This window comes from Falco naumanni, chromosome 6 (assembly GCF_017639655.2).
Source record: "Falco naumanni isolate bFalNau1 chromosome 6, bFalNau1.pat, whole genome shotgun sequence".
Lineage (NCBI taxonomy): Eukaryota > Metazoa > Chordata > Aves > Falconiformes > Falconidae > Falco > Falco naumanni.
This window is the reverse complement of record NC_054059.1, coordinates 43,421,378-43,444,934: the sequence shown is the minus strand read 5'-3', so window position 1 is coordinate 43,444,934 and position 23,557 is coordinate 43,421,378. Positions and strand designations below refer to the sequence as shown.

Sequence of the window (23,557 nt, the reverse complement as noted above, 5' to 3'; positions counted from 1 at the left end):
ATTCTGGATGCCCATATGACAGAGGTTTGATTATATCCAAAACCTAGTTTAGTTCATGTCCCATAGAAGGGAGAAGGAAGTGAAAAGACAAAAATCCTCAACCCAAAACAGTTAAAAAATTGCCCACTGTATTAATTAAATCCCATTTTACCATTAAAAACAATAGGTATATTTCTTGTATTTTCTTGTCTCTACCCCTGAATAACTGAACATTGTTCCTATTGTTAAGATCAGCAGGGAAATGTTCTCTAAAATCCCAGCCAAGTAAACCTCAATGTTCTATCTAATTCATCATAGCTTCCAACAAGCAACAGCCATAGAATGGCTATTGGTGAACTCTGTATGTAAACTACAGAGAAAGTCAAATGAAAGGCAGTTCTGCTCTAATATATGCCTATTTAATTGGCACTTGACATGTAATCCCATTTTAATGTGGACTGATATTATTTTAGGTTAAAGGGTAAACAAAAAATGCTTGTTCATAGTCTTCTTGCATCATGTAATGCTGTTCTCATCCACACTGATTATAAATTCTCATCATAGTTAACAGGTGCTAGACTGCAATTACAAATTGAACTATGAATGAATAAGGAATTCAAATTTGTAGAGACTGACATGTGCTGAGGTTCCAGACTTTAAAATTGGCAATGGATCCTATTACCAACCTTGATAATGTTCAGGAAATAGGCTGATGTTGCCAGGTGGGACTATCTTCATTGACAAGATTTTGCTTAACTGCCATATTCAGTTAGACTTTGAAAGTATTCTAACATTGATCATGAATGATTTCAGCATTTCATGGAATCTACCTGAATTTTAATCCAGGAATTTGAATCCAAACGTAGCTAAACCTCTGATTACATCTAAACACCTATTTAAATACAGAATCTTCCACTAACTTGGAGTGTCAACAGCAAGAGACTCATTAGTAACAGTCATTCTGAGCATCTTTGGCTGTGGAGGTACCAGACAGATAAGTCTTCTTCCTGCTGTAAACAGCATGAAAGGTAAACTTTTTTCTGCTTAAATTACTATCTTCCTATTTGTCAGCATGCCACTTGTGTTGTCATCTTTACTTTAGGCTTTTGAACCACTATGAGTTTTATCACTCAGACTACCCTCCCAAAACAACCAGCACATCATATACTAGCGGTTTGGGTTCTATCGTATCCATTTGGCAATGCTGGATTACCACCAGTTCTCTTAACACCACATTTCCATTCATAGTAAACTGTAGTAACATAGCAAGTAACACTATCATGAGCAACACTGTGTGATATCTACTATTTTTGCCAAATTTACAAAGCCTAAACCTATGCTAGATAATCTAGGCTAGCACAAGACAGGTTTTTTTTCCCCACTGACAGCATAGCGTTGGCTCTTACTGATTTCTTTGTAATCTGTTATGTACTTAAAAATAGCTAATCATATTTTCTAGAAATGGAGTTAAACACATTGGCCCTGCAAAGCACTTCAGCTTCTTTGGGAGAATGTGGACATTTCTCATTGATTTTTCATAAACATGGGGCAGCCCCTGTGTAAATAAAGACACTGTGCACTGGAGAAAGCATCTTTCTTTCAGCTAGTCTAACTTAAAAAAATAGCAACATACTTTGATGGTCATCTTTTTTATAAAAAACATCCCAATAGAACAGCAGAATATTCTCAGTCAATTTGTAGGTTATGTATGAGCCACTGGCACCAGGGACTTGTCTGGGAGGAAAAGGCACACAGTCTCTTTAGCCAGATATGGAAGGCAGCATTTGTGATACTCTGTGTTATTGATATTTGTCATGTCAGAACTGAATGTAAAAGAAAGAGAAATACCTGTCATCATACTGTTGTCAGTGCAACTTATGTCATCTCTGGTAGGTTAGCCTTGGTCAGCAGCCAAATGCCCACCCAGCTGCTTACCAGGTACCCCCACCCAACAAGAGAGAGGTACAAAGTAGAATGAAAAATCTCATGGGTCAAAACAAAGACAGAGAGATTGCTTAACAGTTACCATGACAGGCAGAAGAGACTCAACTTGGGGTAAAATAATTCAATATATTGCCAATTAAAATAGATTTGGATAGTGAGAAACAGAGATACAAATTAAAACACCACTTTTTTCCAGTGGTCTACTTCCTTGGAAATTTACAAGGTCATCCCTGAAGAGATATCTTGCCTTCATGCCTGACAGAGGCCACCTCCAGAGGTTTTGGATTATTGCCTTTCCAATTTCTTTGTCTATTCCCTGGTCCCTAGCAAGTTACCCCAGCTTCTGAGTTTCCTCATGTTTTAATTCCTGACTGTCAGCCTCAGTATCCCAGCATCCGAGCAACAAGGCAGCCATCCATTTTGCCTGGCTGGCAGACACAATCTTTCTGCATATCTCAAAGTTCCCTCAGGGACCAGGTGATTTCTGCCTCACTATAAAGTGACTTCTGTCACCTCCTTCTCCTGTTTCTTTGATGAAGGACCAGCTTCCTGATCAGACTCTTCCTCCTCCCTTATTAATCAATGTTATGAGCCTGTCAATTTCTCCTTCCAGTTTTTCTTTATGAGTACTGGGGTGATGTAGATAGGGTTTGGGTCCCTGTCTTAACCACCGTGTCCACAGATGCAGAGGCCCTCCTTTGCTCTGATGGAGCTGAACAGGGGCTCAGTGTCCCAGTCACAGTGCTAGGAATTGATGGGTCTCATGCAGGTAGGCAAGACACTCTTCTGTCAAGTCGTGCACCAAAATTTGATGGGATTACATGGTTGTTCACGTATAAAATCCCAGGCTTTGGAGGATGATAACTGCCCTAAGCACCTACCCAAATCCTCCCACACACCCTGCCCCCCAGGGATTGACTGCGTCAGGGCACATGTCTTAGACACTCACTGGCAAGTTGTTTACTCTTTACACCTGGATGAAATCTGGTTCCACATATCCAACAATGTCAGATAATGGGACCAAACAACTTACACTGACAGTGCCTTCTCAATATTTTTGAAGGTGTGAAGTTAAATGCCAAACCCACAAATATTGTCTTGTGAAGGGAGGGCAGTCAGGAAAAATTTTGTCACACTACGCATCCTGAAAACTCTGTCACCCTGCACTAAAAGGGTTTTATTAAAGAAGAACTGACTTGCCCTCTGTCATGCGCTGAGTTCACAGCAAAGAACCCAACCATATCTTCACTGCCAAGTGTCCAAACTTTCAGGAGAATTCACCCTACCAACTCTTAAAATTTATAGTTCTACAATAGCCTATAGAGCAATATTAATGGAGATCATAAAACATTGGGAAGCCTACGGAAGCAAAGCAGTACATAGCCTATTACCAAGTGTTATATTGAAAAATGGCATCTGCACTAATACTTCCTTCCTAGTTTACACAAACCATTGTGTGTAGGAGTTTGAGAGATCATCAAATTGCAAAACAGCATTTTCATTTCCAACTATTTATCTAACATGTCTGTTCTCCAATGATCTCAGAGTAACTCTTAATATTGGGGATTTCATTTGTATCTTTCATTTGCTTTGCATTACCCACACAGATGCTAGAAAGTCAGTTACATGCCTTGCCTTGATGCATCATCCCAGGGGATATATAGGAGATTCATCCACCTTGCCAGATTCTCACAAAACCTAATTGATGCTTATTAAGTAACGTAAAACCTGGTGGCCTGCATATACATGATTAGACACATGATGTTGAGCATCTTTCTACATAATCTCTTCACATTAAAACTAATTTCTGCTAAAAGAGCTATAACCTCAATTGCCGCAAGAGTACAGTTTATTTTATTACCATAACTTTTGCCTTTGGTTATTCCAGTACTATTCCAATCACTGGTTTTATACAAAGCCATGATCAGTTTATGCCTTCTCCTTTCGCTTTGATTATCAGCCACTTTTTAAAGCTTTATCATCTTTAATTTCATAGTTTAATACATTTTACCACTAAACTCTCCACTACATTTGGACACTGATCAATTTCAGAACATCTGCAGTTCTCCCTCAGATTGTAACCTCTTCTCCCATCCTGTCTTAATCCCAGCTTCCCTCCAGATTCAGAAATAGGAATTCCTTTTCTTTTTGCTAATACAACAGACTCCCACCTCCAGTAGCAAAGGGGACTGAACTTCTAGTTTGATCTCCAGTCTGAATTTGGGAACACTTGCTTAGATAAAGCACAAATAGTGTCTTAACTCCATGCCTGAGAAGAGTCAGCACATCCCGGAAAAGTCCCCAGTGTCCGATGACCCAGTTCTGGCTCAATGTAACCCCCTATAATTCCCAGTTTAAGCTGAAGTCAAAGAGAGTTCCCAGCACTCTTTCCGATACCTTGAATTTAGTTAAGCTAAGCCTTTCCTGTCTCCTTTGATCAATAGAAATATTGAAGATGCAGCAGGAGGATGCTATTTAGCCAGGTGTCCCTTTGTAAAGGCTTCCTCTTTACAGTGAGTCAGAGCAGAGTATGGGGTTGATACAGTTTGGCTGATAATAAATTTGTGGGTAAATTAAAGGCTTTGTTTAGCTCATCATTGCAAAAAAAGTCTTGATTTCACATTTACTTCCAGTTTCCGTCAATTAAAAGAATGTTCTTAAAAGGCTTTGGGGTTTTTGTTTAGCTGGGTACTTGAATAAAAAAGAATAAACAGCATGTCAGAGCAATGTTAATATGTGCCTTGGTTCCTGTTTGTATATAGATGACCAAATTCATCGCACTGCAATTCCTCTGCAACTTACTTATTCACAAGTTTGCTAGATTTGCCATTTTTTAAAATCACTTAATTAGGACAATTCAAAGAAAACCTCTTTTCTTTTAGTTCTGTAAGCACATATGAAAGATGTGCAAGCCCTATGATACTTTTTATTTCAACCAGCTGTTGGACACAATCCAGACTATGCAAAACAATAGCCAGCCTGGTTTATGATTGGAACAGCCCACCTAGCCCTAAAAAAGGAGCCTCCCATACTCTTATCAGCATAAAAGAAGGGTATGTGAAAACCTACCTGAAAAATGCATTGTGATTTCCAAAGAAAGTCCATTATTAGCATTTAATAGGTGAGAATTTCTGACAAAAGGCTCAGAGCAATGCTGCTGGGCAGATTCTGAGACAAATAATTGAACTAAAAAGAGCAGTATAATGCTTGATAAAGGCTTGTAGTCAAAATTATAAGCTGAAATGTTCCACACGTCCATTGAGTAGGGGATTAAGTAAATAGTTTAATAGGAAACTAAAGTTTGTACCAAAGTACCTCATTTTGGTGCTTAATGAAAGAGACTGATTTCCTTTGGCTCTCTGTTATGGACAGTGTCAAAAGGGAGCACCAAAATCAGGTGAACAATAAGATATCACTACAGAATGACAACGATACATGAAGACAGCGTTACCTAAAGCCACAGGGCATTTACAAAAAGACCAGGGATGCTGTCACCCAGACTAATTTTATTATAGTTAGTTTCCTCTATTCGCTGATAAAACATACTTAAAACATGTCAGTACTGAAACATTCCATTATTAATTTCAAATTGTGTGTATTGAATGATGCAGATGAAAAACACATGCATTCTCAATACCACCTTGCTCTCTGTTTCATTTTAATGCTGATGGTTTTCAAAATGTGCTATATCTTATCTACACACACTTGTAGAGATACAGTCTCTGCTCCAAACAGACTGCAATGAAAGACTGCAACAAAAATAAACAATGAAAGGAGAACCATTGATTGCTTTCAGATGATTGCTTAGGCTAGATTAGCTGTCTGACTTTAAAAAATCATAATTCTGGGTTTTGAGGAGCAATATAGTCAAGGAAAGACCAATATTATAGCACAGGGCAAAAAGAGAGCATCCCAGTTAATGACAATGACAGATACAAAGACTTTAAGGAAAGAAAGGGACAAAAAGAAGTCTGAAAGATCAGAATGACAACAGAAGCTAAATAGGTATGGAGACAACTGTCAAAAGCCTCAAAGGAACAGTGTTTAAACAATAAATAAGAAAGAAACAAAGAGTAACTAGAAGGATTAAAAAAGACATTATTAACCTAACAGACAAGACAGAAAATGTCAGTCCTTATCATTTGAACAAGATTCATTGAAATGGAAAATGAGACAAAGACATTGCAAAAATCAAGGTGAAAGTCAAAGAAGCCTCAAAATAAGAATTATCACAAAAATATAAATGTAGATAGACTACGTGTGATAGAACTAAAATTACTATATTTCAGTGAATATCTACAAAGAAAAACTCTAGAAGGAAAAAAGTAACCATTTTCTTTTTGATAAAGGTAGCCTTTGCCTGTCCAATACAAGCCTGCACTATTACTCTGGTTAATATAAAAACACACACACATACTGACTTGACCATAAGCAAGTTCAACGTTTTAAAAAACAAACAAGTCTGTGTAATATCAGTGCCCTAGCTTTCAACAGCAAAGATCAGAACAAAGTATACAACTGAGGATTACAGGTTGTAATCATAAGACTGGAAAAAAGTTCCAGTAATCAAAACCACACAATAATTTGGGGTTTCGAATTATCAGGAGACATGTTTAGTGAAACACATGAAATGCTGTCTTGTGTCACACTTCCAGACACATTCTGAAACCAGAATTCTTCTCTCCCTATTTTGGTTCTAAAATCTGTGTATGAAACGCTCCCTTAAAGTGTGCAAAAGCACAAAAGCACTAATATCATGTATCCATATAAAAGAATTAGTAGTTAATAGCAAAAGTTACCACCACTAATTAAGCTGGAATACATCGTCATATCGCATTCCAGAGATCTGCTTTACCATCTTGCTATTTATTTTGATTCATTAGACAAGTAAACATGGTAATTACAGGTAGCCTGAGTTGCATGGCTCTGAAATGAAAGGACCTCCTGCAGGACGAGAGGGAAAGGACAGGCAGAGAAATGACACCCAGAGCCTTACCTTCCAATTAGCAGGAACTCCCCAAGCACTCCCAGGCGCCTCATGGCAATGAGGATCCCCCTCACTGTCATCCCCTCGCAGAAGCAAACCACCACTCTAGCCTTGGGTAACCTTTCTCGCAGCTTGCGGAGCAGGCGATCAAAGCTCTTTTCCCCAGCATTGCTGTAGATCTTGTCAGAGTGAGCAATGCAGAGACCCTCTTGGGCAGCCAGCTCTTTGAAGGCTTCCATTCCACTTTCTCCATAATTTCCTGTTAAAAAAACAAACAAACAACTTATATTATATCATGCATTTATAAGTAAAGGGTCTGTGATGGGAAAGGATCGTTTTCCTTAAAAAAATAATTAAAAAAAAATCAACTAGTATTAGCAGAAGGAAGAGCAAAGGAGATCCACCAAAGTAAACAGAGTTCAGTGGAGCAACAGCAACAAGCTGCCTGTTTATCAGTAGGTCTTAACTGACCTGGAGACTGCAAGTTTCTTTTCTTACATTGATTTACCAGTGAATATTGAAGGCAAAGAAAGGATGGATAAGTAGAGATGGGGACAGAAACAGCTCAGACAGTAAGAATAAAGTTTTATTAACATTTCTATGGAAAAAATCACAGTTGCCCTAATCATAGAATACAGTCACAAAAAGAGAAAAAAGGATTTTATTACAAGCTATTCTGTCCCACATGTGGTCCACTCTCATAAAAGTGAATGAAAGATGGATGAAAATGTAAAACACATTGATCTGTTAGCATTTTGAAAGCCACTTGCACTAATAGGACTGACCTTCATGACACTTAAAATTTAGGCTTGATGTTTCTCTTCAAATAGGAGACTTGCTATCTGTAAGAACTTCAGAAATAACTCTTCCTAATCTAGAAATATTTGAACTTTTGTGGCCCAGACAATATCAAAGCTGATTTTCAAATTCTCTTCACATTTCTATTTATAAGTTTAGGAAGCCAAATAAACAGCTTTACAAAACTCAGACTGCCTTCAGCTATGGAGACAGGTGAAATCTCAAGTTTTCTTTGAATATTTCATGCCTGCCATGAGCACAGGATAAATGATGAACATCAATCAGGCAAGAGGAGCAGATGGATTGCAAAAAAAACATCTATTAACATCAACAAGAAATGGTTCAAAAAGAAAAGCATTATTTTATGCTATCCACATCCATAATGATTACTTAATTTATTGAGGGAGTAGCATCAGATATGCTGAACACTTCTAGACCCAAACATTTCTAAGCAAGGGATGACGGAAGAGGTCCACCTTCCCCCTTTGTAGCTATAGTTTGAAATAGCAAATTGCAAAGAGGAACACTTCTGAATCAGCCTAACTTCCTCCACAAAAAAATCACAACTACTCAAAAGGTGTAGCCACCAGAGAGAAAATTCAGCAAGAGGCAGTTCAGGCATTCTTTATAAATCCAGTAGAAATAAGTGCATTTTCCAGAAGTGTGGATCATTTCCTGCAGATCAGACACATTATGCAGACACACTATGGCAGTCATAGTCATACTAGGACGCAGCTAAACGTGCCAGTTGTAGTGTCAAACAAAAAACACAAGTTCCCCAGCCTTTTGCACTGAACTAGTTTCTCTCAAAATTACAGCACAGCAGAATGGCCTCTTTTCCAGTCTGTGACTCAATGCCTGATACAGCAACCAGGTCAGTCTGCTTTTTTGTCTGAGCCAGGCATACTCCAGATCAGGAACAGAGCAATGCCTTGGCCCTGCATGGCTGCGGGGAGGGGATAAGAGAGGAAGAGCTGTGCCTAGTGGGAGCACACCACCAAGCAGCCCCCAGCATGGGCTCAGAACTGCAGCCCCATCCCAAGACCCTGTGCTTGGGTAAATTGTACGGTGTTTGTTTTAAGCTGAGAATGACACGTGTGGAGATATTTCCATGTATTTATAGGCCATAACCTGCAGTCACCAAGGGATTTACCCCAGGACCTGAGGCTGGGCAGTTTGAGCTGCAGTGCTTTTATGACTTGGCTCAAGTCCCAGACTGAGGCAGGACAGCCTCATCACTGACTTGCCATTAGCAAGCACCTTATGCTTTGGAAGGAAATTAGGATATATTTCCCAATTTCATGTGGAACTTTGCGCAACACAGACTCATTTGAAACCAGTAGAATCATTCTTAAAGTCTTACCTAAGGTGAGCCAGGGGACTAAACTGAATCTTTTTAGATATTTAGGCAATGCATATTAGAAAACAAATGTGGTAGGTTTCCTACCCAGATATTAAGGCGGGGTGGCATTTTCTCATATATCAGTACAGGACTAACTCTGCTGTAATTCAAGTTAATGATTTCAAGAAATGAAAAATTAAATCCACTTGGAATGATTTTTCTCAGCTTTAATTTTGATGGAGTAACAATTATCTCAAACGTAGTCACATCTGTACTGACAGTACAACAGCCTACCAAAATACAAGCTATGAGGAAGTAAGACTGTTGTCTACAAATTCAGTAAGTGCGATAGCCTAGAAGGCAGAAAGCTAATCAATATCAAAAGCAACATCGACACAAGATGAAATAAGCAAAAGAGAAGGCAGAAACAATCTGAAGCTGAAAAGGAAAGATTTCTAACCCTTATATGAAAGCAGTGAAACAGCTTTCCAATAGCAGCACAAAAAAAGAAATATGATGTTAGACTGCAGCTTGCTCAGCTCGCAAGAGCATTATGTAATGTAGATGTCTGCAACAGCCAGAGATGAGACTTGATGACCCAGGAGGTCCTCTCAGAGTCCATTTGCCATGCTCCCAATGCAAGGCAGCACACTGCACACCTTCCCCCTTCAGGGGAAAGGACCAGGCAGAAAATGAACATGTGACAGCTGTTAGATACATTGTTCAATGCACCCAGCTACCAAGGTACGCACAATGTAAGGGCATATATAGAATAGAAAGCACTAATTAATTCTGTGCAACAGCCAAGAACACATCCATCTGTACCAGCTTGGTGTGTACATCCACTTTCAATCCACACATATGCAGTAGCTGAGAGGGCAAAAGTGTAATGAAAAAAATCTGCATGAGATGGTAGGCAGTGAAAAGTTCCAACAGGGCCATGGGCTGAGGACCACTTTTCTTTTGAAAAAGCCATTGAAGAAAAGGTGCAATCTTATCTGCAACTGCCTTTTGCTACCAGGATCAACTGGGAAAAGCAAAAGTATTTGTTATTCTGAGGCTACAGACAACTGATTGTCATTCTGACCTGTACCCAAAATTACATGAGCCAGTAACATACTTTGAGCCCAACAATACCTTGCTAATTTTAAACAATTTTTTTCTCTTCTTTTTAGCTCTGTTCAACTTGGACCCTAATCAGAGAGCCAGATGTTTTCCTTATATGCTTCTAGCACAGCCTGTACAGCAGCATAAAAGTAAATTCTAACCCTATCATGGCTCCAATTTTACTAAGAGGATTTTCATGACACTTTTCTCTCAGTGCCAAAGACAGCTTTGCTTCGCCACTCTAAAAATCCTTGATAAGGCCTTCCTGAGAGGATCCACATATCTGAAGGTGCTGGTGAGAGCTACATGTAGTGGGAATTATTCTCATTCATTGCATTCCCTGTATTAAATATCTTTATACAAACATTAACATACTGTAGTAAAAATCAAAGATGTTCTCTTGATGAACAGAAGACAGACAAAAGAAGAAATTACTAAAAATTTAGCCTCACAAATTGCTCCTGTGAGTCAGCAAGTATTACATTTGTGCCACAGCTACACTGGAATTAACACTACTTGCTTGTACTAACACTTGAGCAGTGTGGGGAGCAGAACCCATGAGCTCCATCTAAAAGGTTTATGTTCTCCCTTTTATTGTAGCTTTTTGGCAAATTTATCCCCATTCTCTTTGTCAAGAGAATAATCTATTTTTCATTTATGAAATGGAGCAGAAATGTAGCCTCAGCAATGAGGTGCTTATGAGAATCCCGGAGACTGCCTTCTTAAGGGAGGCACAGATTAGCTGTGTGGGCTTCCCAAGCCGTATGATGGAAAGTGGTGTGTTTTCAGGGGGCTTATAACAACAACAGTGTGTCCTGCATAAATCAATGTCCATTTTCATTCAAGGACAGGGATTATTTGTGGGGCAGCATAAGGAAATATGAATCGTTATTTGTGCTGCAGAGAACATCCCCTTGAAATATAGGTGGGGGGAGGGGGTGTGCGTCATGCTGAAGAGGAAGACTAAGACTGTTCCCTCTCACTCTGCTTTTAGGCAATAGGAAATATCAACTCCTTGTTTAAGGACTCCTTCAGAGACACACCTACAGAAACAACAACAAAACCCAGAGCAGAGGATTGTGCCTGGAAGAATGTTCCAACACACTTAAATAACAAAAGTCAGGGAGCAAGAGATACTTCACCTACCTAGGCCATGAGCAATACCCTCAGGTGAGGTCACCTATTCCTTGCCATTAGGGGCTCATTTGCTGCATTTATTCCTCTAAACAGCAGCAGTAACCACAATCTAGATGAAAAGTGAACACGCAAAAAACACCGTATACCCTGCAATCACACAGTGCAGGAAGTGCACCAGTAAGAAAACCACAAAATCTACCTTCACTGCAGGGTACTACAGAAGCAAGTCATGTTGCAGGAAGGTCCTTCTTCTCACAAATAACAAATGAGAAACTATTCCCTGTCTTCCTCTTTCCTCTTTCAACATCGTGATTTCTTTGTTCGCCTCTCCCAGATACATTGCTGGAGGTATGAAGTTTGTTTCACTGTTCAGTATTGATTGACTATAAAACATCTAGTTTCCTCAGCTCATTAACTACTTTTTGGCAGAGAAAAAATAAGAGGAGAACAAGAGCACTGCATGACATAACAGCAAGGAATAACTACTCAAGAGCTTCTCTACTGCAAAACCAGATTATTTGGGATGAGCAGGGCAAGTACATGATTTGATTATTAAGGTACTTCCAGATATGTTGCAATAACTCATCTGTAAAAACTAGTGATAATTTTAAATATGACAGTAACTGTACGGTTGTCAAATGCAAGTCTGGGAAAACTGGAAGGTTTTGGACCACTGAACAGATAAAAAAATAAAAAAATAAAATAAAAAAAAAGGCAAATAAAGAGTGCCGGTTTTCTCTCCTACAGCATCCTATGTTTCCCTATGCCACAAAGGGCAACTTTGAATAGGGTCAGTTAATAAAAAAATTATTGATTTCTCTCGTTTTAATACCTTTCTTATCAGTTGAACCATATTAAATAATCATATGCATACTCTTATTTCATTGCAAACTAAAATTAAGAACATCAAACATCAGATTTAATCTAGTATGTTAGTAACAGGTTGGGAGCACATACATAATCAGCTAATGTGTCTCAGATAATAAGCTGTCACTTTCTACACTGTAATACTTCAACCACTTACATCCATTTGTCCATACCTTTGATTGAGAGAGTTAAAAATAAAAGACAAAGTCCACGTTTATTCCCTAAATGTAACAGACCAACAAAAACCGAAAAGTTGTAGAAATGGATCTGCCCCTGTGTGTTATTTTTGTATATCCTGAACATAAATACTACACTCATAGAAAGCAGCTCTGGTGCCACACAACTTCCAGGACCATTGGACTGACACCGTCCCTCCTCTGCCAGAATTCTCTGTCACTGTGGAAAGGGCAAAGATCAAACACTCCCATGTTTCCCCAGAATATCTTTTTCAAGGCTAAAATCACAGTGATGTCAGGAGGGGCTGCATTTTACCACTTATCTGTTATTCCATATAGGATTTGTGTTTCCGTCCCTCTTCACTTAATGTTGACTTTACCACCTAAGGCCCTTTACCACACAGTTTCTTTTCAGAGTTCAGATAGCTTTCCTAACATAATTTTCTTTCTTCACTGAGTGTATCTCACTTCAGGTGTTTTTAAGGGACAACTTCAAAGCAGGAGAGTTAGGCTATGAAAGCACTTCACAAACCTTAAAGAACTGGCCACTTTACTAGAAGAATACTGCATGGACATGGGCTCCAGTTCTGTTATCAGGCAGGACAAAACAGTGGAGAAAATACCAAAAGAAAAAACTTCACCAAACCTAAAATCCCAGTCTAACTGCAAAGCTTAAATGGAAAACTTTACGTCTTACTTAATTCTAAGTAGTTTGCAGATAAATAAGGGGGGAAATGCTTTACAAAGAATGTTAAAGTAGCTATTTTAATTTCTCTAAGTACAATGGCTTTAAAGAAGAGAGGAACAAGTCCTACCAACGTTAACCACTAAGGACAGTTTAATATAGGTTGAATGTCACAGATACTCACTACAGGTACTCCTCTCCTAGAGACCAGCTGGACTGTCCACTGCTCTCAATTGCTCAGAGCAGGTCCAGCCACCCAGCTCCTCAGTTCTAAAGTTGCATTTAACCTGCTATGACTTGTAGGGGTCACAGATCTTACCACCACCAGCTTGCCTCCCAGGCCAGCTCATGGCTCGGTGGAAGTCAGCATTTCCCTTGCATTTCTCTTGACATTACTGGACAGACTGCATTGGGTGGAGGTCTCACTGTCCTTTAATTGTGGAAAGAGAAACTCATTAGAAATTTAAATAGCACTGTAAACACTATGTCTTCTTCCAAACTACCTTAGCAAAGTTTTCTGTGTTTACCAGAGATTTCCAAGCAACTGCACTCTAGCCTTACAAAAGCCAGAAGGATGCATTAATGAACTGAGTCATCTTTGGTATATTACAGACCTCCGCCATCTGTGCTTACAGCCTATTTTCTCCAGAAGTTAAGGCCCTTCTAGAAATGCAGAAAGTGAGCTGGTGAGACCAGACTAGCTTTTTCATTTTCTGAGGTCAAGTAAAACTGCATACAAAGGCAAAAATAGAAACAGAAGATGAAAGAGCGAGTTTAGATAATTGTTATAACCATTAAACAATACAATGCTCCTACCATAATCCAGCTTTTCAAAGAACCATAGAATGCTAGGGGTTGGAAGGAGACCTTAAAGACCATCTAGTTTCAACCCCCTGCCATGGGCAGGAACACCTTCCACTAGACCAGGTCGCTCAAAGTCGCATCCAGCCTGGCCTTGAGCAGTGCCAGGGATGGGGCATCCACAGCTTCTCTGGGCAACCTGTTCCAGTGCCTCACCACCCTCACAGTAGAGAATTTCTTACTAATAGCCAATCTAAATCTACCCTTTTTCAATTTAAAGCCATGGGCCCTTGTCCTATCACCACATGCCCTTGTAAAAAGTCCCTCTCCAGCTCTTTTCCAAAGAAATGAAACTATATTTCAAATAAGAAAATCCACATAATTTTATTAAATGTTAGATTACTTTTTGTCATTAACTACAAAGTATAGGCATTTAGTATAGGCATTTTGCCAACAGCTCACCATAGCGATGTATTGTCTCAGTGAAGAAGACCCAAATGAAAGTAAAACTGCTACTGACTGAAGTGGTTATATTTAAGTCTTCATCCTGAATGAGGCAGGTGCATCATCTTGAACAACTAATTGATATTCTTGTCAGAAATACAAGCACAGGTGAAGTCAGTCCTGAAGTAATGAGAGTATTAGTGCTAAATGACACTATCCTAATAAAAGAAATGCCAAAATGTGATCTTATGCCAACTTTTTTTCTAAATGTATTCAAAGAGTACATCCAGTGCTTATTTATTATGTGTCTAACAAAGAGCTTTAGAATTCTATATGCTAAAGAAACTATTTCAGCTCCAACCCTAGCTGATATACAGTACTTGTTAACAAATTTACTTGCTGAACTTAGTCTTTCTGTTCATTACTTATCAGTATGGAGTTTCATTACTTATCAGTATGGAGTTTCTAGTTCTATTCATAATGGATTAAAAACAATCTAGTGATGCCTAAGATCACTGTTAGTTAGTTCCATTCATTGGTTGAACAAAAAGTCAGAGATTTTTTTAATGTTTCTTGATGAGGTTAGAGAAAGTAAAGAAGAATATGTTTTCAACACTTTTGTATGAATAATTTTTTTTTTAATGTTTGCTGTGAATGTTACTGTCAGTAAAATCATTTACAAAAACAGTTATAGAAAGAATACCCAGAAGGGACATCAAAGTAGAACAATATTCTTTTTTTTTTCCTTCTAATATGAGCAGACATATGGGAATTAACTATATGCTCAGTTCTGCTCATGCTTTGGCAGTTATGCAATTAGATTAGCTTACATTTCAAGCACAAGACTGAGCAATCAAAAATCATGCACACAAGTACCCTACTATAAATGAAGGTTTGAACATAATGGAATGAATGGAAATTTAAGAACATATTTCTACAGGTTATCTGGTTTCTGAACCTGAGGGCAAAGAGCAATCAGTTTCTGACTTTTCCCTAAAATTCTGAGAATTAAAAATGGCTATTTTATTTTTGTGAACCAATATACTCACAAATCATATATTTGCATGGGCTGGGACTTAAGAGGGACAAACATCATGAGATACTTCATAAAGTGTTATCAAGACCAGGAACGCTTCCTGATAACCTACATTATCAATGGCTTTAGGGGGTATCTGGAAAGTATGTTAGAAATTAGATTACTTTTTGAAGTGTATTTTCTACTTATTTTCTCATTAAGAGAAGTTAGTGTTTGGACCTATTCCCACTGAAGTCCTTGAATTCAGCAGCTAACTATAAAATGTTAATTAATTCTTAAGAGGGCAAAACAAATTATTGAATTTCATTCCTTACTGTCTGTTAACACACATTTTGGAAACAAATATCCAAAAAGCTACTGACCTGAACTATAACCCCAGAGCTAAATATTCATGGCCTTTAGGGCAATTTTGGCTTACATATGATGTTTAGACACCAATACTTTTTATGTGAGCCACAGCTCTAGACGTGAATTATATCAGGTTTGGAATAACATCTAAGTAATAAATCTTAGTCTTCTGTCTAAAAAAACATAACTAATCATAGCTTATCCGTCACCAGTGAATCTGTTCATCTAAATGGAATATACTGCTGGGTTTTGTTGCAAATTAGAAGATAGACTTTTTGATGTATGCTTTATCAAATCCCTGGATATTTTAAATCTTATTATTCAGAAGAAAATTACATGATTTCAGAAAGAATTGTGTTTTCATTTATGTTTAAGAAAGACAGTCGCTGCTTTACCTTATGTGTCTATTAAAGATTCTGATAAAAATAAATGTAATTTCCTAATGTTATCTGAACTGCCTACCCTCACGTACAGCCTACTTTTGATTTTTACTATTATGACCAATCATCTGTAATCAATTATGTCATCACAGCTGGAAGAAACACAGAATAACATATTAAACTATTCTGCCTCTTGGACTGATACAAGAAAGAAAGCAAGCCAGAAAGGTATAGATGTTGAGTCTGAAAGCTAGAGATAAGAAGCAAACCCACATTTTTAACAATTTAAGAACAGGGCCTAGAAAAAGAGAACTGGAATACATAAGCAAAAATAAAATGTATCTAAACAAAAGTCTTTCATTTTTACACAATCAACATTTTCAAAAAATTGAATTTAACTTTGTAAGTATTTTTTCAGTAACACCCCCCGCTCCAAAAAGCATTTAGTCAAAATATTTCCAATCGCCCCTAAACTGAAGTCTCAGTTCTGCACACACTGTCACAGATGGTGACTTGAATACTCATAGTGATGCTTTAAAGACTTAGAGCAGAAAAGTTAAACAGCACAAGTGTTTGTAGGATTTGAGACTGACAGGAATAAATTCAAAACAAAACAAACAAAAAAATCAAATCCTAATTTTGGATGGTTCATGCTGACATTCCCAATTGAGTTCATAACCTCAAGGATTAACACAATATAAATGCTTGAATTACACAGTGTTAAAAGGCGTATGTGATGCTGATTGGTGAAATGTTTGAAATACCTTTCCTCACAGGCTATCAGAGTATCTGCACATGAAAAGGTGGCTTAATGCTGAGAATCCAGGCAGAGCTAGTACAGGAAATGAGTGTAAAAACTGGATTAGCACAAACAGAGAGCAAATTATTAGGTTACTTTGCATAGCTCGTACTGAGGTAATGTAATAAAAGAGTGAACTTTAGAAGGGCAGACTTGTGAGATAGATAAATATTGCCTAAATGCAAGTAGGACAAAGTGATAAGCCCAAAAACTTAAGATATTGGAGAGCACTTAAAAACACTGCTTGTGAATTAAGAGCAAAATGAAGAGTTCATTTTCTTTGAATTGCCATGAAGCTACAGAAGCACAGGCTGGGACTGAGCATAGGTATTGAGTTAGCCAAGCCCAAAAACAACAAAACTGTTACAGCTGTTCCAAAACTATTTCACAAAACAGATAACAGCCATTATCTGCCCCCATGAGTCAGGAGCAACCGACTCCATCCACCAGCGCGTTGCACGCCAGCCGAGAAGGGCATTGGTCCTGTGTCCATACAGCTTTGCCGGGCTGCACCTCAGGGGTGATGCCTCAGGCAGCCCCCGTGTGTGTGTGTTCCCCCGCACCAGCACCCGCAGCCAGGAGCGCTCCCAGGCCAGCTCCCAGGCTCTCTGGGCCGAGCCAGGAAGGCCGGGGGGGCAAGAGGCCCTTTTATTTCTCTGGACATGGTTCCTCATGCACCGTGCCTCCTTGGGGAGATCTATGCAACACTGCTACCCAGACCTGTAAAACGGCTCGTTGGAGGGAGAAGAGAAGGACCCTTTGCTGGGTTAAGAAACAAGAAAAGACAGTTCATGGAGAAAGACTAAAAGATTGGGGTTTTTTCCCCAGACATCACAGTTTTGTCACATCATGCTCACAGCTCTGTTGGCTTACAGATAGCTCCTGAGGAAAATGACATCTGGGTACTCACAAGTTGTGTGGTCATCCAGAAGGTCCCAGCAGTCTCCTGTCCCCAACTCTGAACCCGAGCACGTCATCCCAGCATGGCTTCAGCTGCTCAGTCCTCAAGAAACCCTGCTGGGGAGATGTGCTGCGGGAAGGGAACGGCCCTCAGCCAAAGGCCCAAGGAATAACCACAGCCCTCTGCAAGCGCCAGGGAAGACGGGCACAGCCATGCTTGCTCCCAACCACCTCATCTTCTTCCAAATTGGACCTGTGAGTGCCAAAACACTCAGAGAAACCGGGCACCAGTGAAAGGGGGCAAGCAGAGGGGGCGGCGGTGACAGGCCGTGCAGACTGGGCAGAGCGGGGCTGCAGGCCCCGCCAGGCGGAAGCTGGTGCCCCGGCAGCTGGGCTGCCCTCGCTCCCAGGGCTGGCGGCAGGGCCGGCGTCTCTGCCAGGCCTTGTCCGGTGTATTCACATGGGAACTCGGCGGAAAGGAGGGGAGAGGGAGAGCAGGGAGAGGTGGGTGACCCCAGATGGCGGGTGGGAAATGGGAGAAGAAGCTGAGGCAGGGCCTGTGATAAGCTCATCCACATACAGCAGCTACTGAGGGCAAGACAGCTATGCTTCTGCAGTTTGCTGCGTACAAGCTCTCCAGGAACATTATAATTAACTGCTGCCAAAGCAGGCTGTGAGATGGCAGACTGCGAGGCAGATTTGGGTGGCCTACCAGCCTCAGCTTTGGCACTTTGCTGGCAGCATAGAAGCAAGGTTTTCAGCCTCGACAGCAGCCAAAGGGCAGCATCAATGCGGCTGGCTCTGATCTCACAGCTGTGGGAGCCAGAAAAAATCCATCAGCAGCTGTGCAGAAGTGATCTTGGTGAAAACGGGGGCTCCTCAGCCAGCCTGTGTGGTTGCTGCAGCACTGTGAGACAGAATAGCCCCCCATGCCAGGGCTTTTGATGAGGGTCTCCATCACGCGTTTAGAGAAGCGATGGTGCTTTTCAGGGTGTTCTACATTTCTGCCTTGATTGAATCAATAAAAAACTACATGGATGCCTCTTGATCTTGTGACAGCGAGTGTGGTAGATCTGAACTGCACACTAAAATACTCCATGTATTGCTCTCCAGCAACATGTTCTACTTTTGACAAAGAGTATAGCAGTTCAAAATATGTACTTCTACAACTGGGAGTGTTGGAAAATCAGTCCCCAAAGTCCTGACTGAGCACCATGGGGGTATGATCCAAAAGCACAAGACACTACAAATCCTGTTTTGGTATTGTATAACCTAACATCAATAACATGCCTCTGGTACAAAATAACATAATGTTCTGTGACAAGATGTAAGCAACACAGAGTGAGAAGATGCTGAATCCTTCAGACACGTTGAATGTTTTCAGGCCAGATATCAACTGCTTCTTGTATCTAATCCAAATACAATCAACTGAATTGGTGCTGATACCAAAACATGTGAGATCAAAAATAAACAAATTTTCAGTTTCTAATTACACCAGACAATTTAATTTCTTTCTTTCCCTCTCTTTCTTTTTTTTTCAGATGGGCTGAAAATTTAATTATTTCTTTTAATTAATTTAATTGCTGTTAATCTTCAGAAGAACAAATAGGTATTAAGCATAGGTGTTAAGCTGCCCAAGTGTTAAAAGGACAACATAAAACAGTGAGGCTATTTATGACACCAAGCTCTTAAAAGGTTCATAAAAGTGTTAAACAGCTGGGCAGGAGAAATGGGCTTTCTTAGAGAAAAAAAAAAGAGCAGTGCAGAAGTCGCTGCAAAGTCTGTATACCACTGAGGTCTCACATAAACTCTTTCTCTCTCCAGCAAAGCATTTCTGCACTTAAGTGAAACCTAGTAGTCCTTTTCACAAGTCCCACATAATCTCCATAGTAATCAAGAGATTTAAGTTAGATTTTATGATTGTTACCATTATTTCACCAAGGGAACATAGAACACCTTGACGCTTCCCATTCTGTTGTAGGAATAAATTAACAATTCTTCTTAAGACACAACTAAGAGATAAGCCGGTCACATACCACTTTGGATGGTACTGATATGTCCCTTTTATTAATTTTAAATGTTTTCTTTCTCAGCACTATTTTTCATGCAACTGAACAGTTTGCTTGTATGGTTTGCATGCACTTGCCTATCTGAGAAGTTGATCATGATGCAGTGATCCTAGAAGGTACCTTTAAGTAAATGACATTTGCCTTAGATTAAACAAGTGATACCTTTGTACATGACCATATACAGAAGCAAACGCACAGCTGCTTGGAAAAGGGAAGTTCAGGGCATCTGTGAGTCTGCACTACATGAAAGCAGAGATGCTCAGGGACTGGGCAAATCCCACTTACATGCTAAAGGAATTAGACGGCGCAGAAAGTGTTTAGCAGTTTCATTAACAGCAGGATTTCTGTTTCTAAAATGCTGCTATACTTTTGACCATCCATGTGTTCAATAAATAGTGAACAGTGGTTTTATTTAAAATATGGCCTGAATGCAAATTTTTCTCTATCTCCTTTGAAAATGTTAGAAGCCTCCGAAGGTAATATTGAAATTAGCTGCTGCTCATTTCCTTTGGTGCTGTCAGGATCCTGCTCAAGACTTCCTGGTTGCACGGACAAAACATTCATGGGAAGGGAGGGAGAAAAGACTGCTAGTGATAAATAAAATCATGTAAAGACTGTTGTCACAGATTTCAGCATACTTCCTTTATGGATTCAGTTCAAATCCCCTAGGTTGCTTACCCAGAGGAATAAGGAGATAAGAAGCTCCCTCATGTATGCAAAATGCACAGCTTCCATGAACAATGCAAAGTAAATCATTCCAAGCCGTTACTCTCCCAGATGGACAGAGAGTGAAAGGTGCTCACCAAGGACTGTCTGGCCCTGACTATTCTGCAAATGCAAAGGCCTCTCTTCCACTGTCACTGCAGCCCCACACATGGGAGGGTGGTTGTGGTTCTGGTGCATCTGGGAGGTTGAGTACAAATGCAGAAATCTGCTCTTGAAATGTCAGCCTGATGACAGGAATTACTGGTCCAACTGTGACCAAGCTCATTCCTGCAAAATCTTTAGCAACAAAGAACCTCAAAATCATAGACAAAATTTGTATGAACATATACAGCTTTTGGACATTTGCTAGATGGTTCGGTGGTTAGATGTTTTTTATGTGTATGAGATTTTGTGTCTGAGATTAATTTTATTCTTAAAAACATATCCCACATTGCTATGGCATTTTCAAAGGAACTACAGTCTTATCACATACATCAGTCCATGTTTTAATATACTCAGAAAAGCATATGGTTATGCATATTAACATACTATGAGGAGATGCTTTAGGCAGACCTAAATTTTCAGCTTTGTTAACTTGGCTATCCATATGCTGTTGGAAAGCATGCTAAACTGACACAGTGAGGGCCAAAATCTACTATTTAGAGGATGCAGATTTCAATGATTGAATCAGGAGTTGCATGCATACACAAGTGCAAAAACAGGCACTTGTGGCTTATATTTTTGACATTTTTTTAAATGTTGTTGCAACTTGACACAGAGAAAGGCCAAGAGATGAAAGTTGTGTAAGTCTGGAGATTTTAATAAACGTCAGCAATACTTGTCTTCTAACTTTTGCCTTTCTTGGTTCCAGCATTCCCCTATATACTCTTTGAGTGCTTGGACAAGGAGGCTGTGTTGCCAGAATAGTTACAAAGGGGCCATGTCTAAAAGCAAAAATGTGTAGTTGACTAGGCATGCTCATAGGCTTCTCAGAGCCTTGGAGGTAAACTGATTATCTCATCTGAGATAAAATAATTTTTAGAAAACACAGTGTATGGAGTAGGAAAACCCAAAACCAGTTTAAAACCCCCAGAAATTGTTACTGAACTCTGGAGGACCATCAAATACATCTTATTAGTAAGTGAAGCAACCAAGGCTAGATTACCAAGGAATCAGAAAAGACAAAGCGCCCAGCAAGAAATTTTCGAAGTTTGCTAAAATGAAAAGTATATCATTGTATTCTTTTTTCTGACCCCTGAAAAGGGGTTATTTTGGCTGATGGCTACTGGTATAGTACTTTTGCATAAGGATTTCCATTTTTAGCTAGTTTGCCTGCCCTAATCTTAGGTCGGTGCTTTTTGAGAAATTCAACTTCTTATTAACTTACACCCACATTTTTAAATGGTTCCCCTTTTAAAAAGAGCCTGAAATTATCTGGACTGAATTTCTATTTATTTTATTTTTAAAAAAACAGAGGCTCAAGCAAATGATTGCTGAAAAAATTGAGAGTTGCAGGCTTGTACAATGCCTCTGAGAATTCTTAAAATATAGAACGGCAATATTTCCAAACTTATTGCATCTTCCTTAGCTTACAAAGGGGGCGTATCAAACCAATAAGACATGCTAAAAATGAAATGAAGAGATTAGAAAGCAAACAAAAGAGAATCTGATAAAAAATTTAAATTGCTAGACTCTGCTAGAGATAAATTTAACTTCTTGTTTAAAGATCATATTTAAAGACAGTATTTTTAAGACATCGTCTGGCAATTAACTTCAATTATTAAAAAAGGAAAACCAGGCCAACTATTTACTAAACTAATATACAGGAACCTTTTGAAATAATTTATTGCATAGTGGTCTGCAGCCAAAGGAACCATAACTGATGATTTTTTTGTGCTCTCTGTTCACTGCTCCCTGAGATTATTCATTGTTCAGTTGTGGGCAAAAAAACCACACTCAGAAAGACAACAGAGTAGCTAGGTTCTCAGTGGCACTGGGACCAAGTTTGGTGGCATACTGCTATATACCTGCCCAGGGAGCACCACCTCTCTTCACAGAAGCATTCATTGACCTCTTAACTAGTGCAATGGCTTTGTGTCTTTTTGCCATGTACTTCTTGCTAAAAGTAGTTCTGGTTGATGCTTTCCTTGGAATCACTTTCACTCAGTGAGTGTTAGAGAAGCCTCATCGTAACATCTAAAGAAAAGTTCAGGAACAGCAGGACCTTTGTTGGGACTTAAATCCTGTTGTGACTACTTCACTCGGCACTTCTCAGTCGCACATTAGGGTCTATCTCAATAACTAGCAAAGAAACATTATGACTAATAATTATATCTGGAATACATTGCTGAAATACCTCTGCAATATCTTGTCGGAACATGACTGCCAGCCTTGTTTTCAACCCTATATCCCAAAGAAAACCATAACTGAAGTTTCACAAGAAAGTAACTTGCAAGAGTTCCCCGCTTAGCACTCCATTCTCTCTTAAATCTCATCAACAGTTATAACAAAATAATGTTGCATTTCCAATGAAAAAAAAAATCCAACTTGGGAGAGAAAAGGCTGTTAAAAAAGTCATGCTTTAAAATGCCTCCTCACACATTGCCTGGGAAAAGAGTTCGGACGCTATTTTCCCTTGGCAATGTTGATCAGGTAATTACTTCATTTTCCTTACAGTCTAAGAAGCTAATGGTTTTGTTGGTTTTGTGGGTAGATATCTGCCTATAACAAAAAATACTGATGATCAAAGATAAATGGATTTAAGAGATTAAAGAAGCCCAAATCTGAATTATCTACTACATTAACATCATAGTGCTAGGAAAAAAAAAAACCTTGAAACATCACTTCCTGTATTGCATCCACTATAGTCACATTTTGTTATAGATGTCAATTCTGTCAGATTATCATCTGTCAAAATGAATTAGTTGGAAATGTAGTACTTCACTTTTAATGAAGAATAAGATTGTAATGGCATTTCAATTTCCCTTCCTCCTCTTGTTAGCACTTGATAAATGCTCTCTCACAAGCACTGCCGCTCTTCTGACATGATGCCT

At 39.2% G+C, this 23,557-nt stretch overlaps 1 protein-coding gene across 3 annotated transcripts in view; it reads right to left on the bottom strand.

Annotated features, from left to right (window-relative positions):
• Positions 1 to 23,557, bottom strand: part of GRM1 (glutamate metabotropic receptor 1) — a 197,724-nt gene that overhangs the window by 152,812 nt on the left and 21,355 nt on the right. For all 3 annotated transcript variants that reach the window (XM_040599251.1, XM_040599253.1, XM_040599252.1), the window contains exon 2: positions 6,920 to 7,169. In XM_040599251.1, coding sequence (XP_040455185.1) covers positions 6,920 to 7,169 — 250 coding nt within the window. The remainder of the gene's footprint in view (positions 1 to 6,919; positions 7,170 to 23,557) is intronic.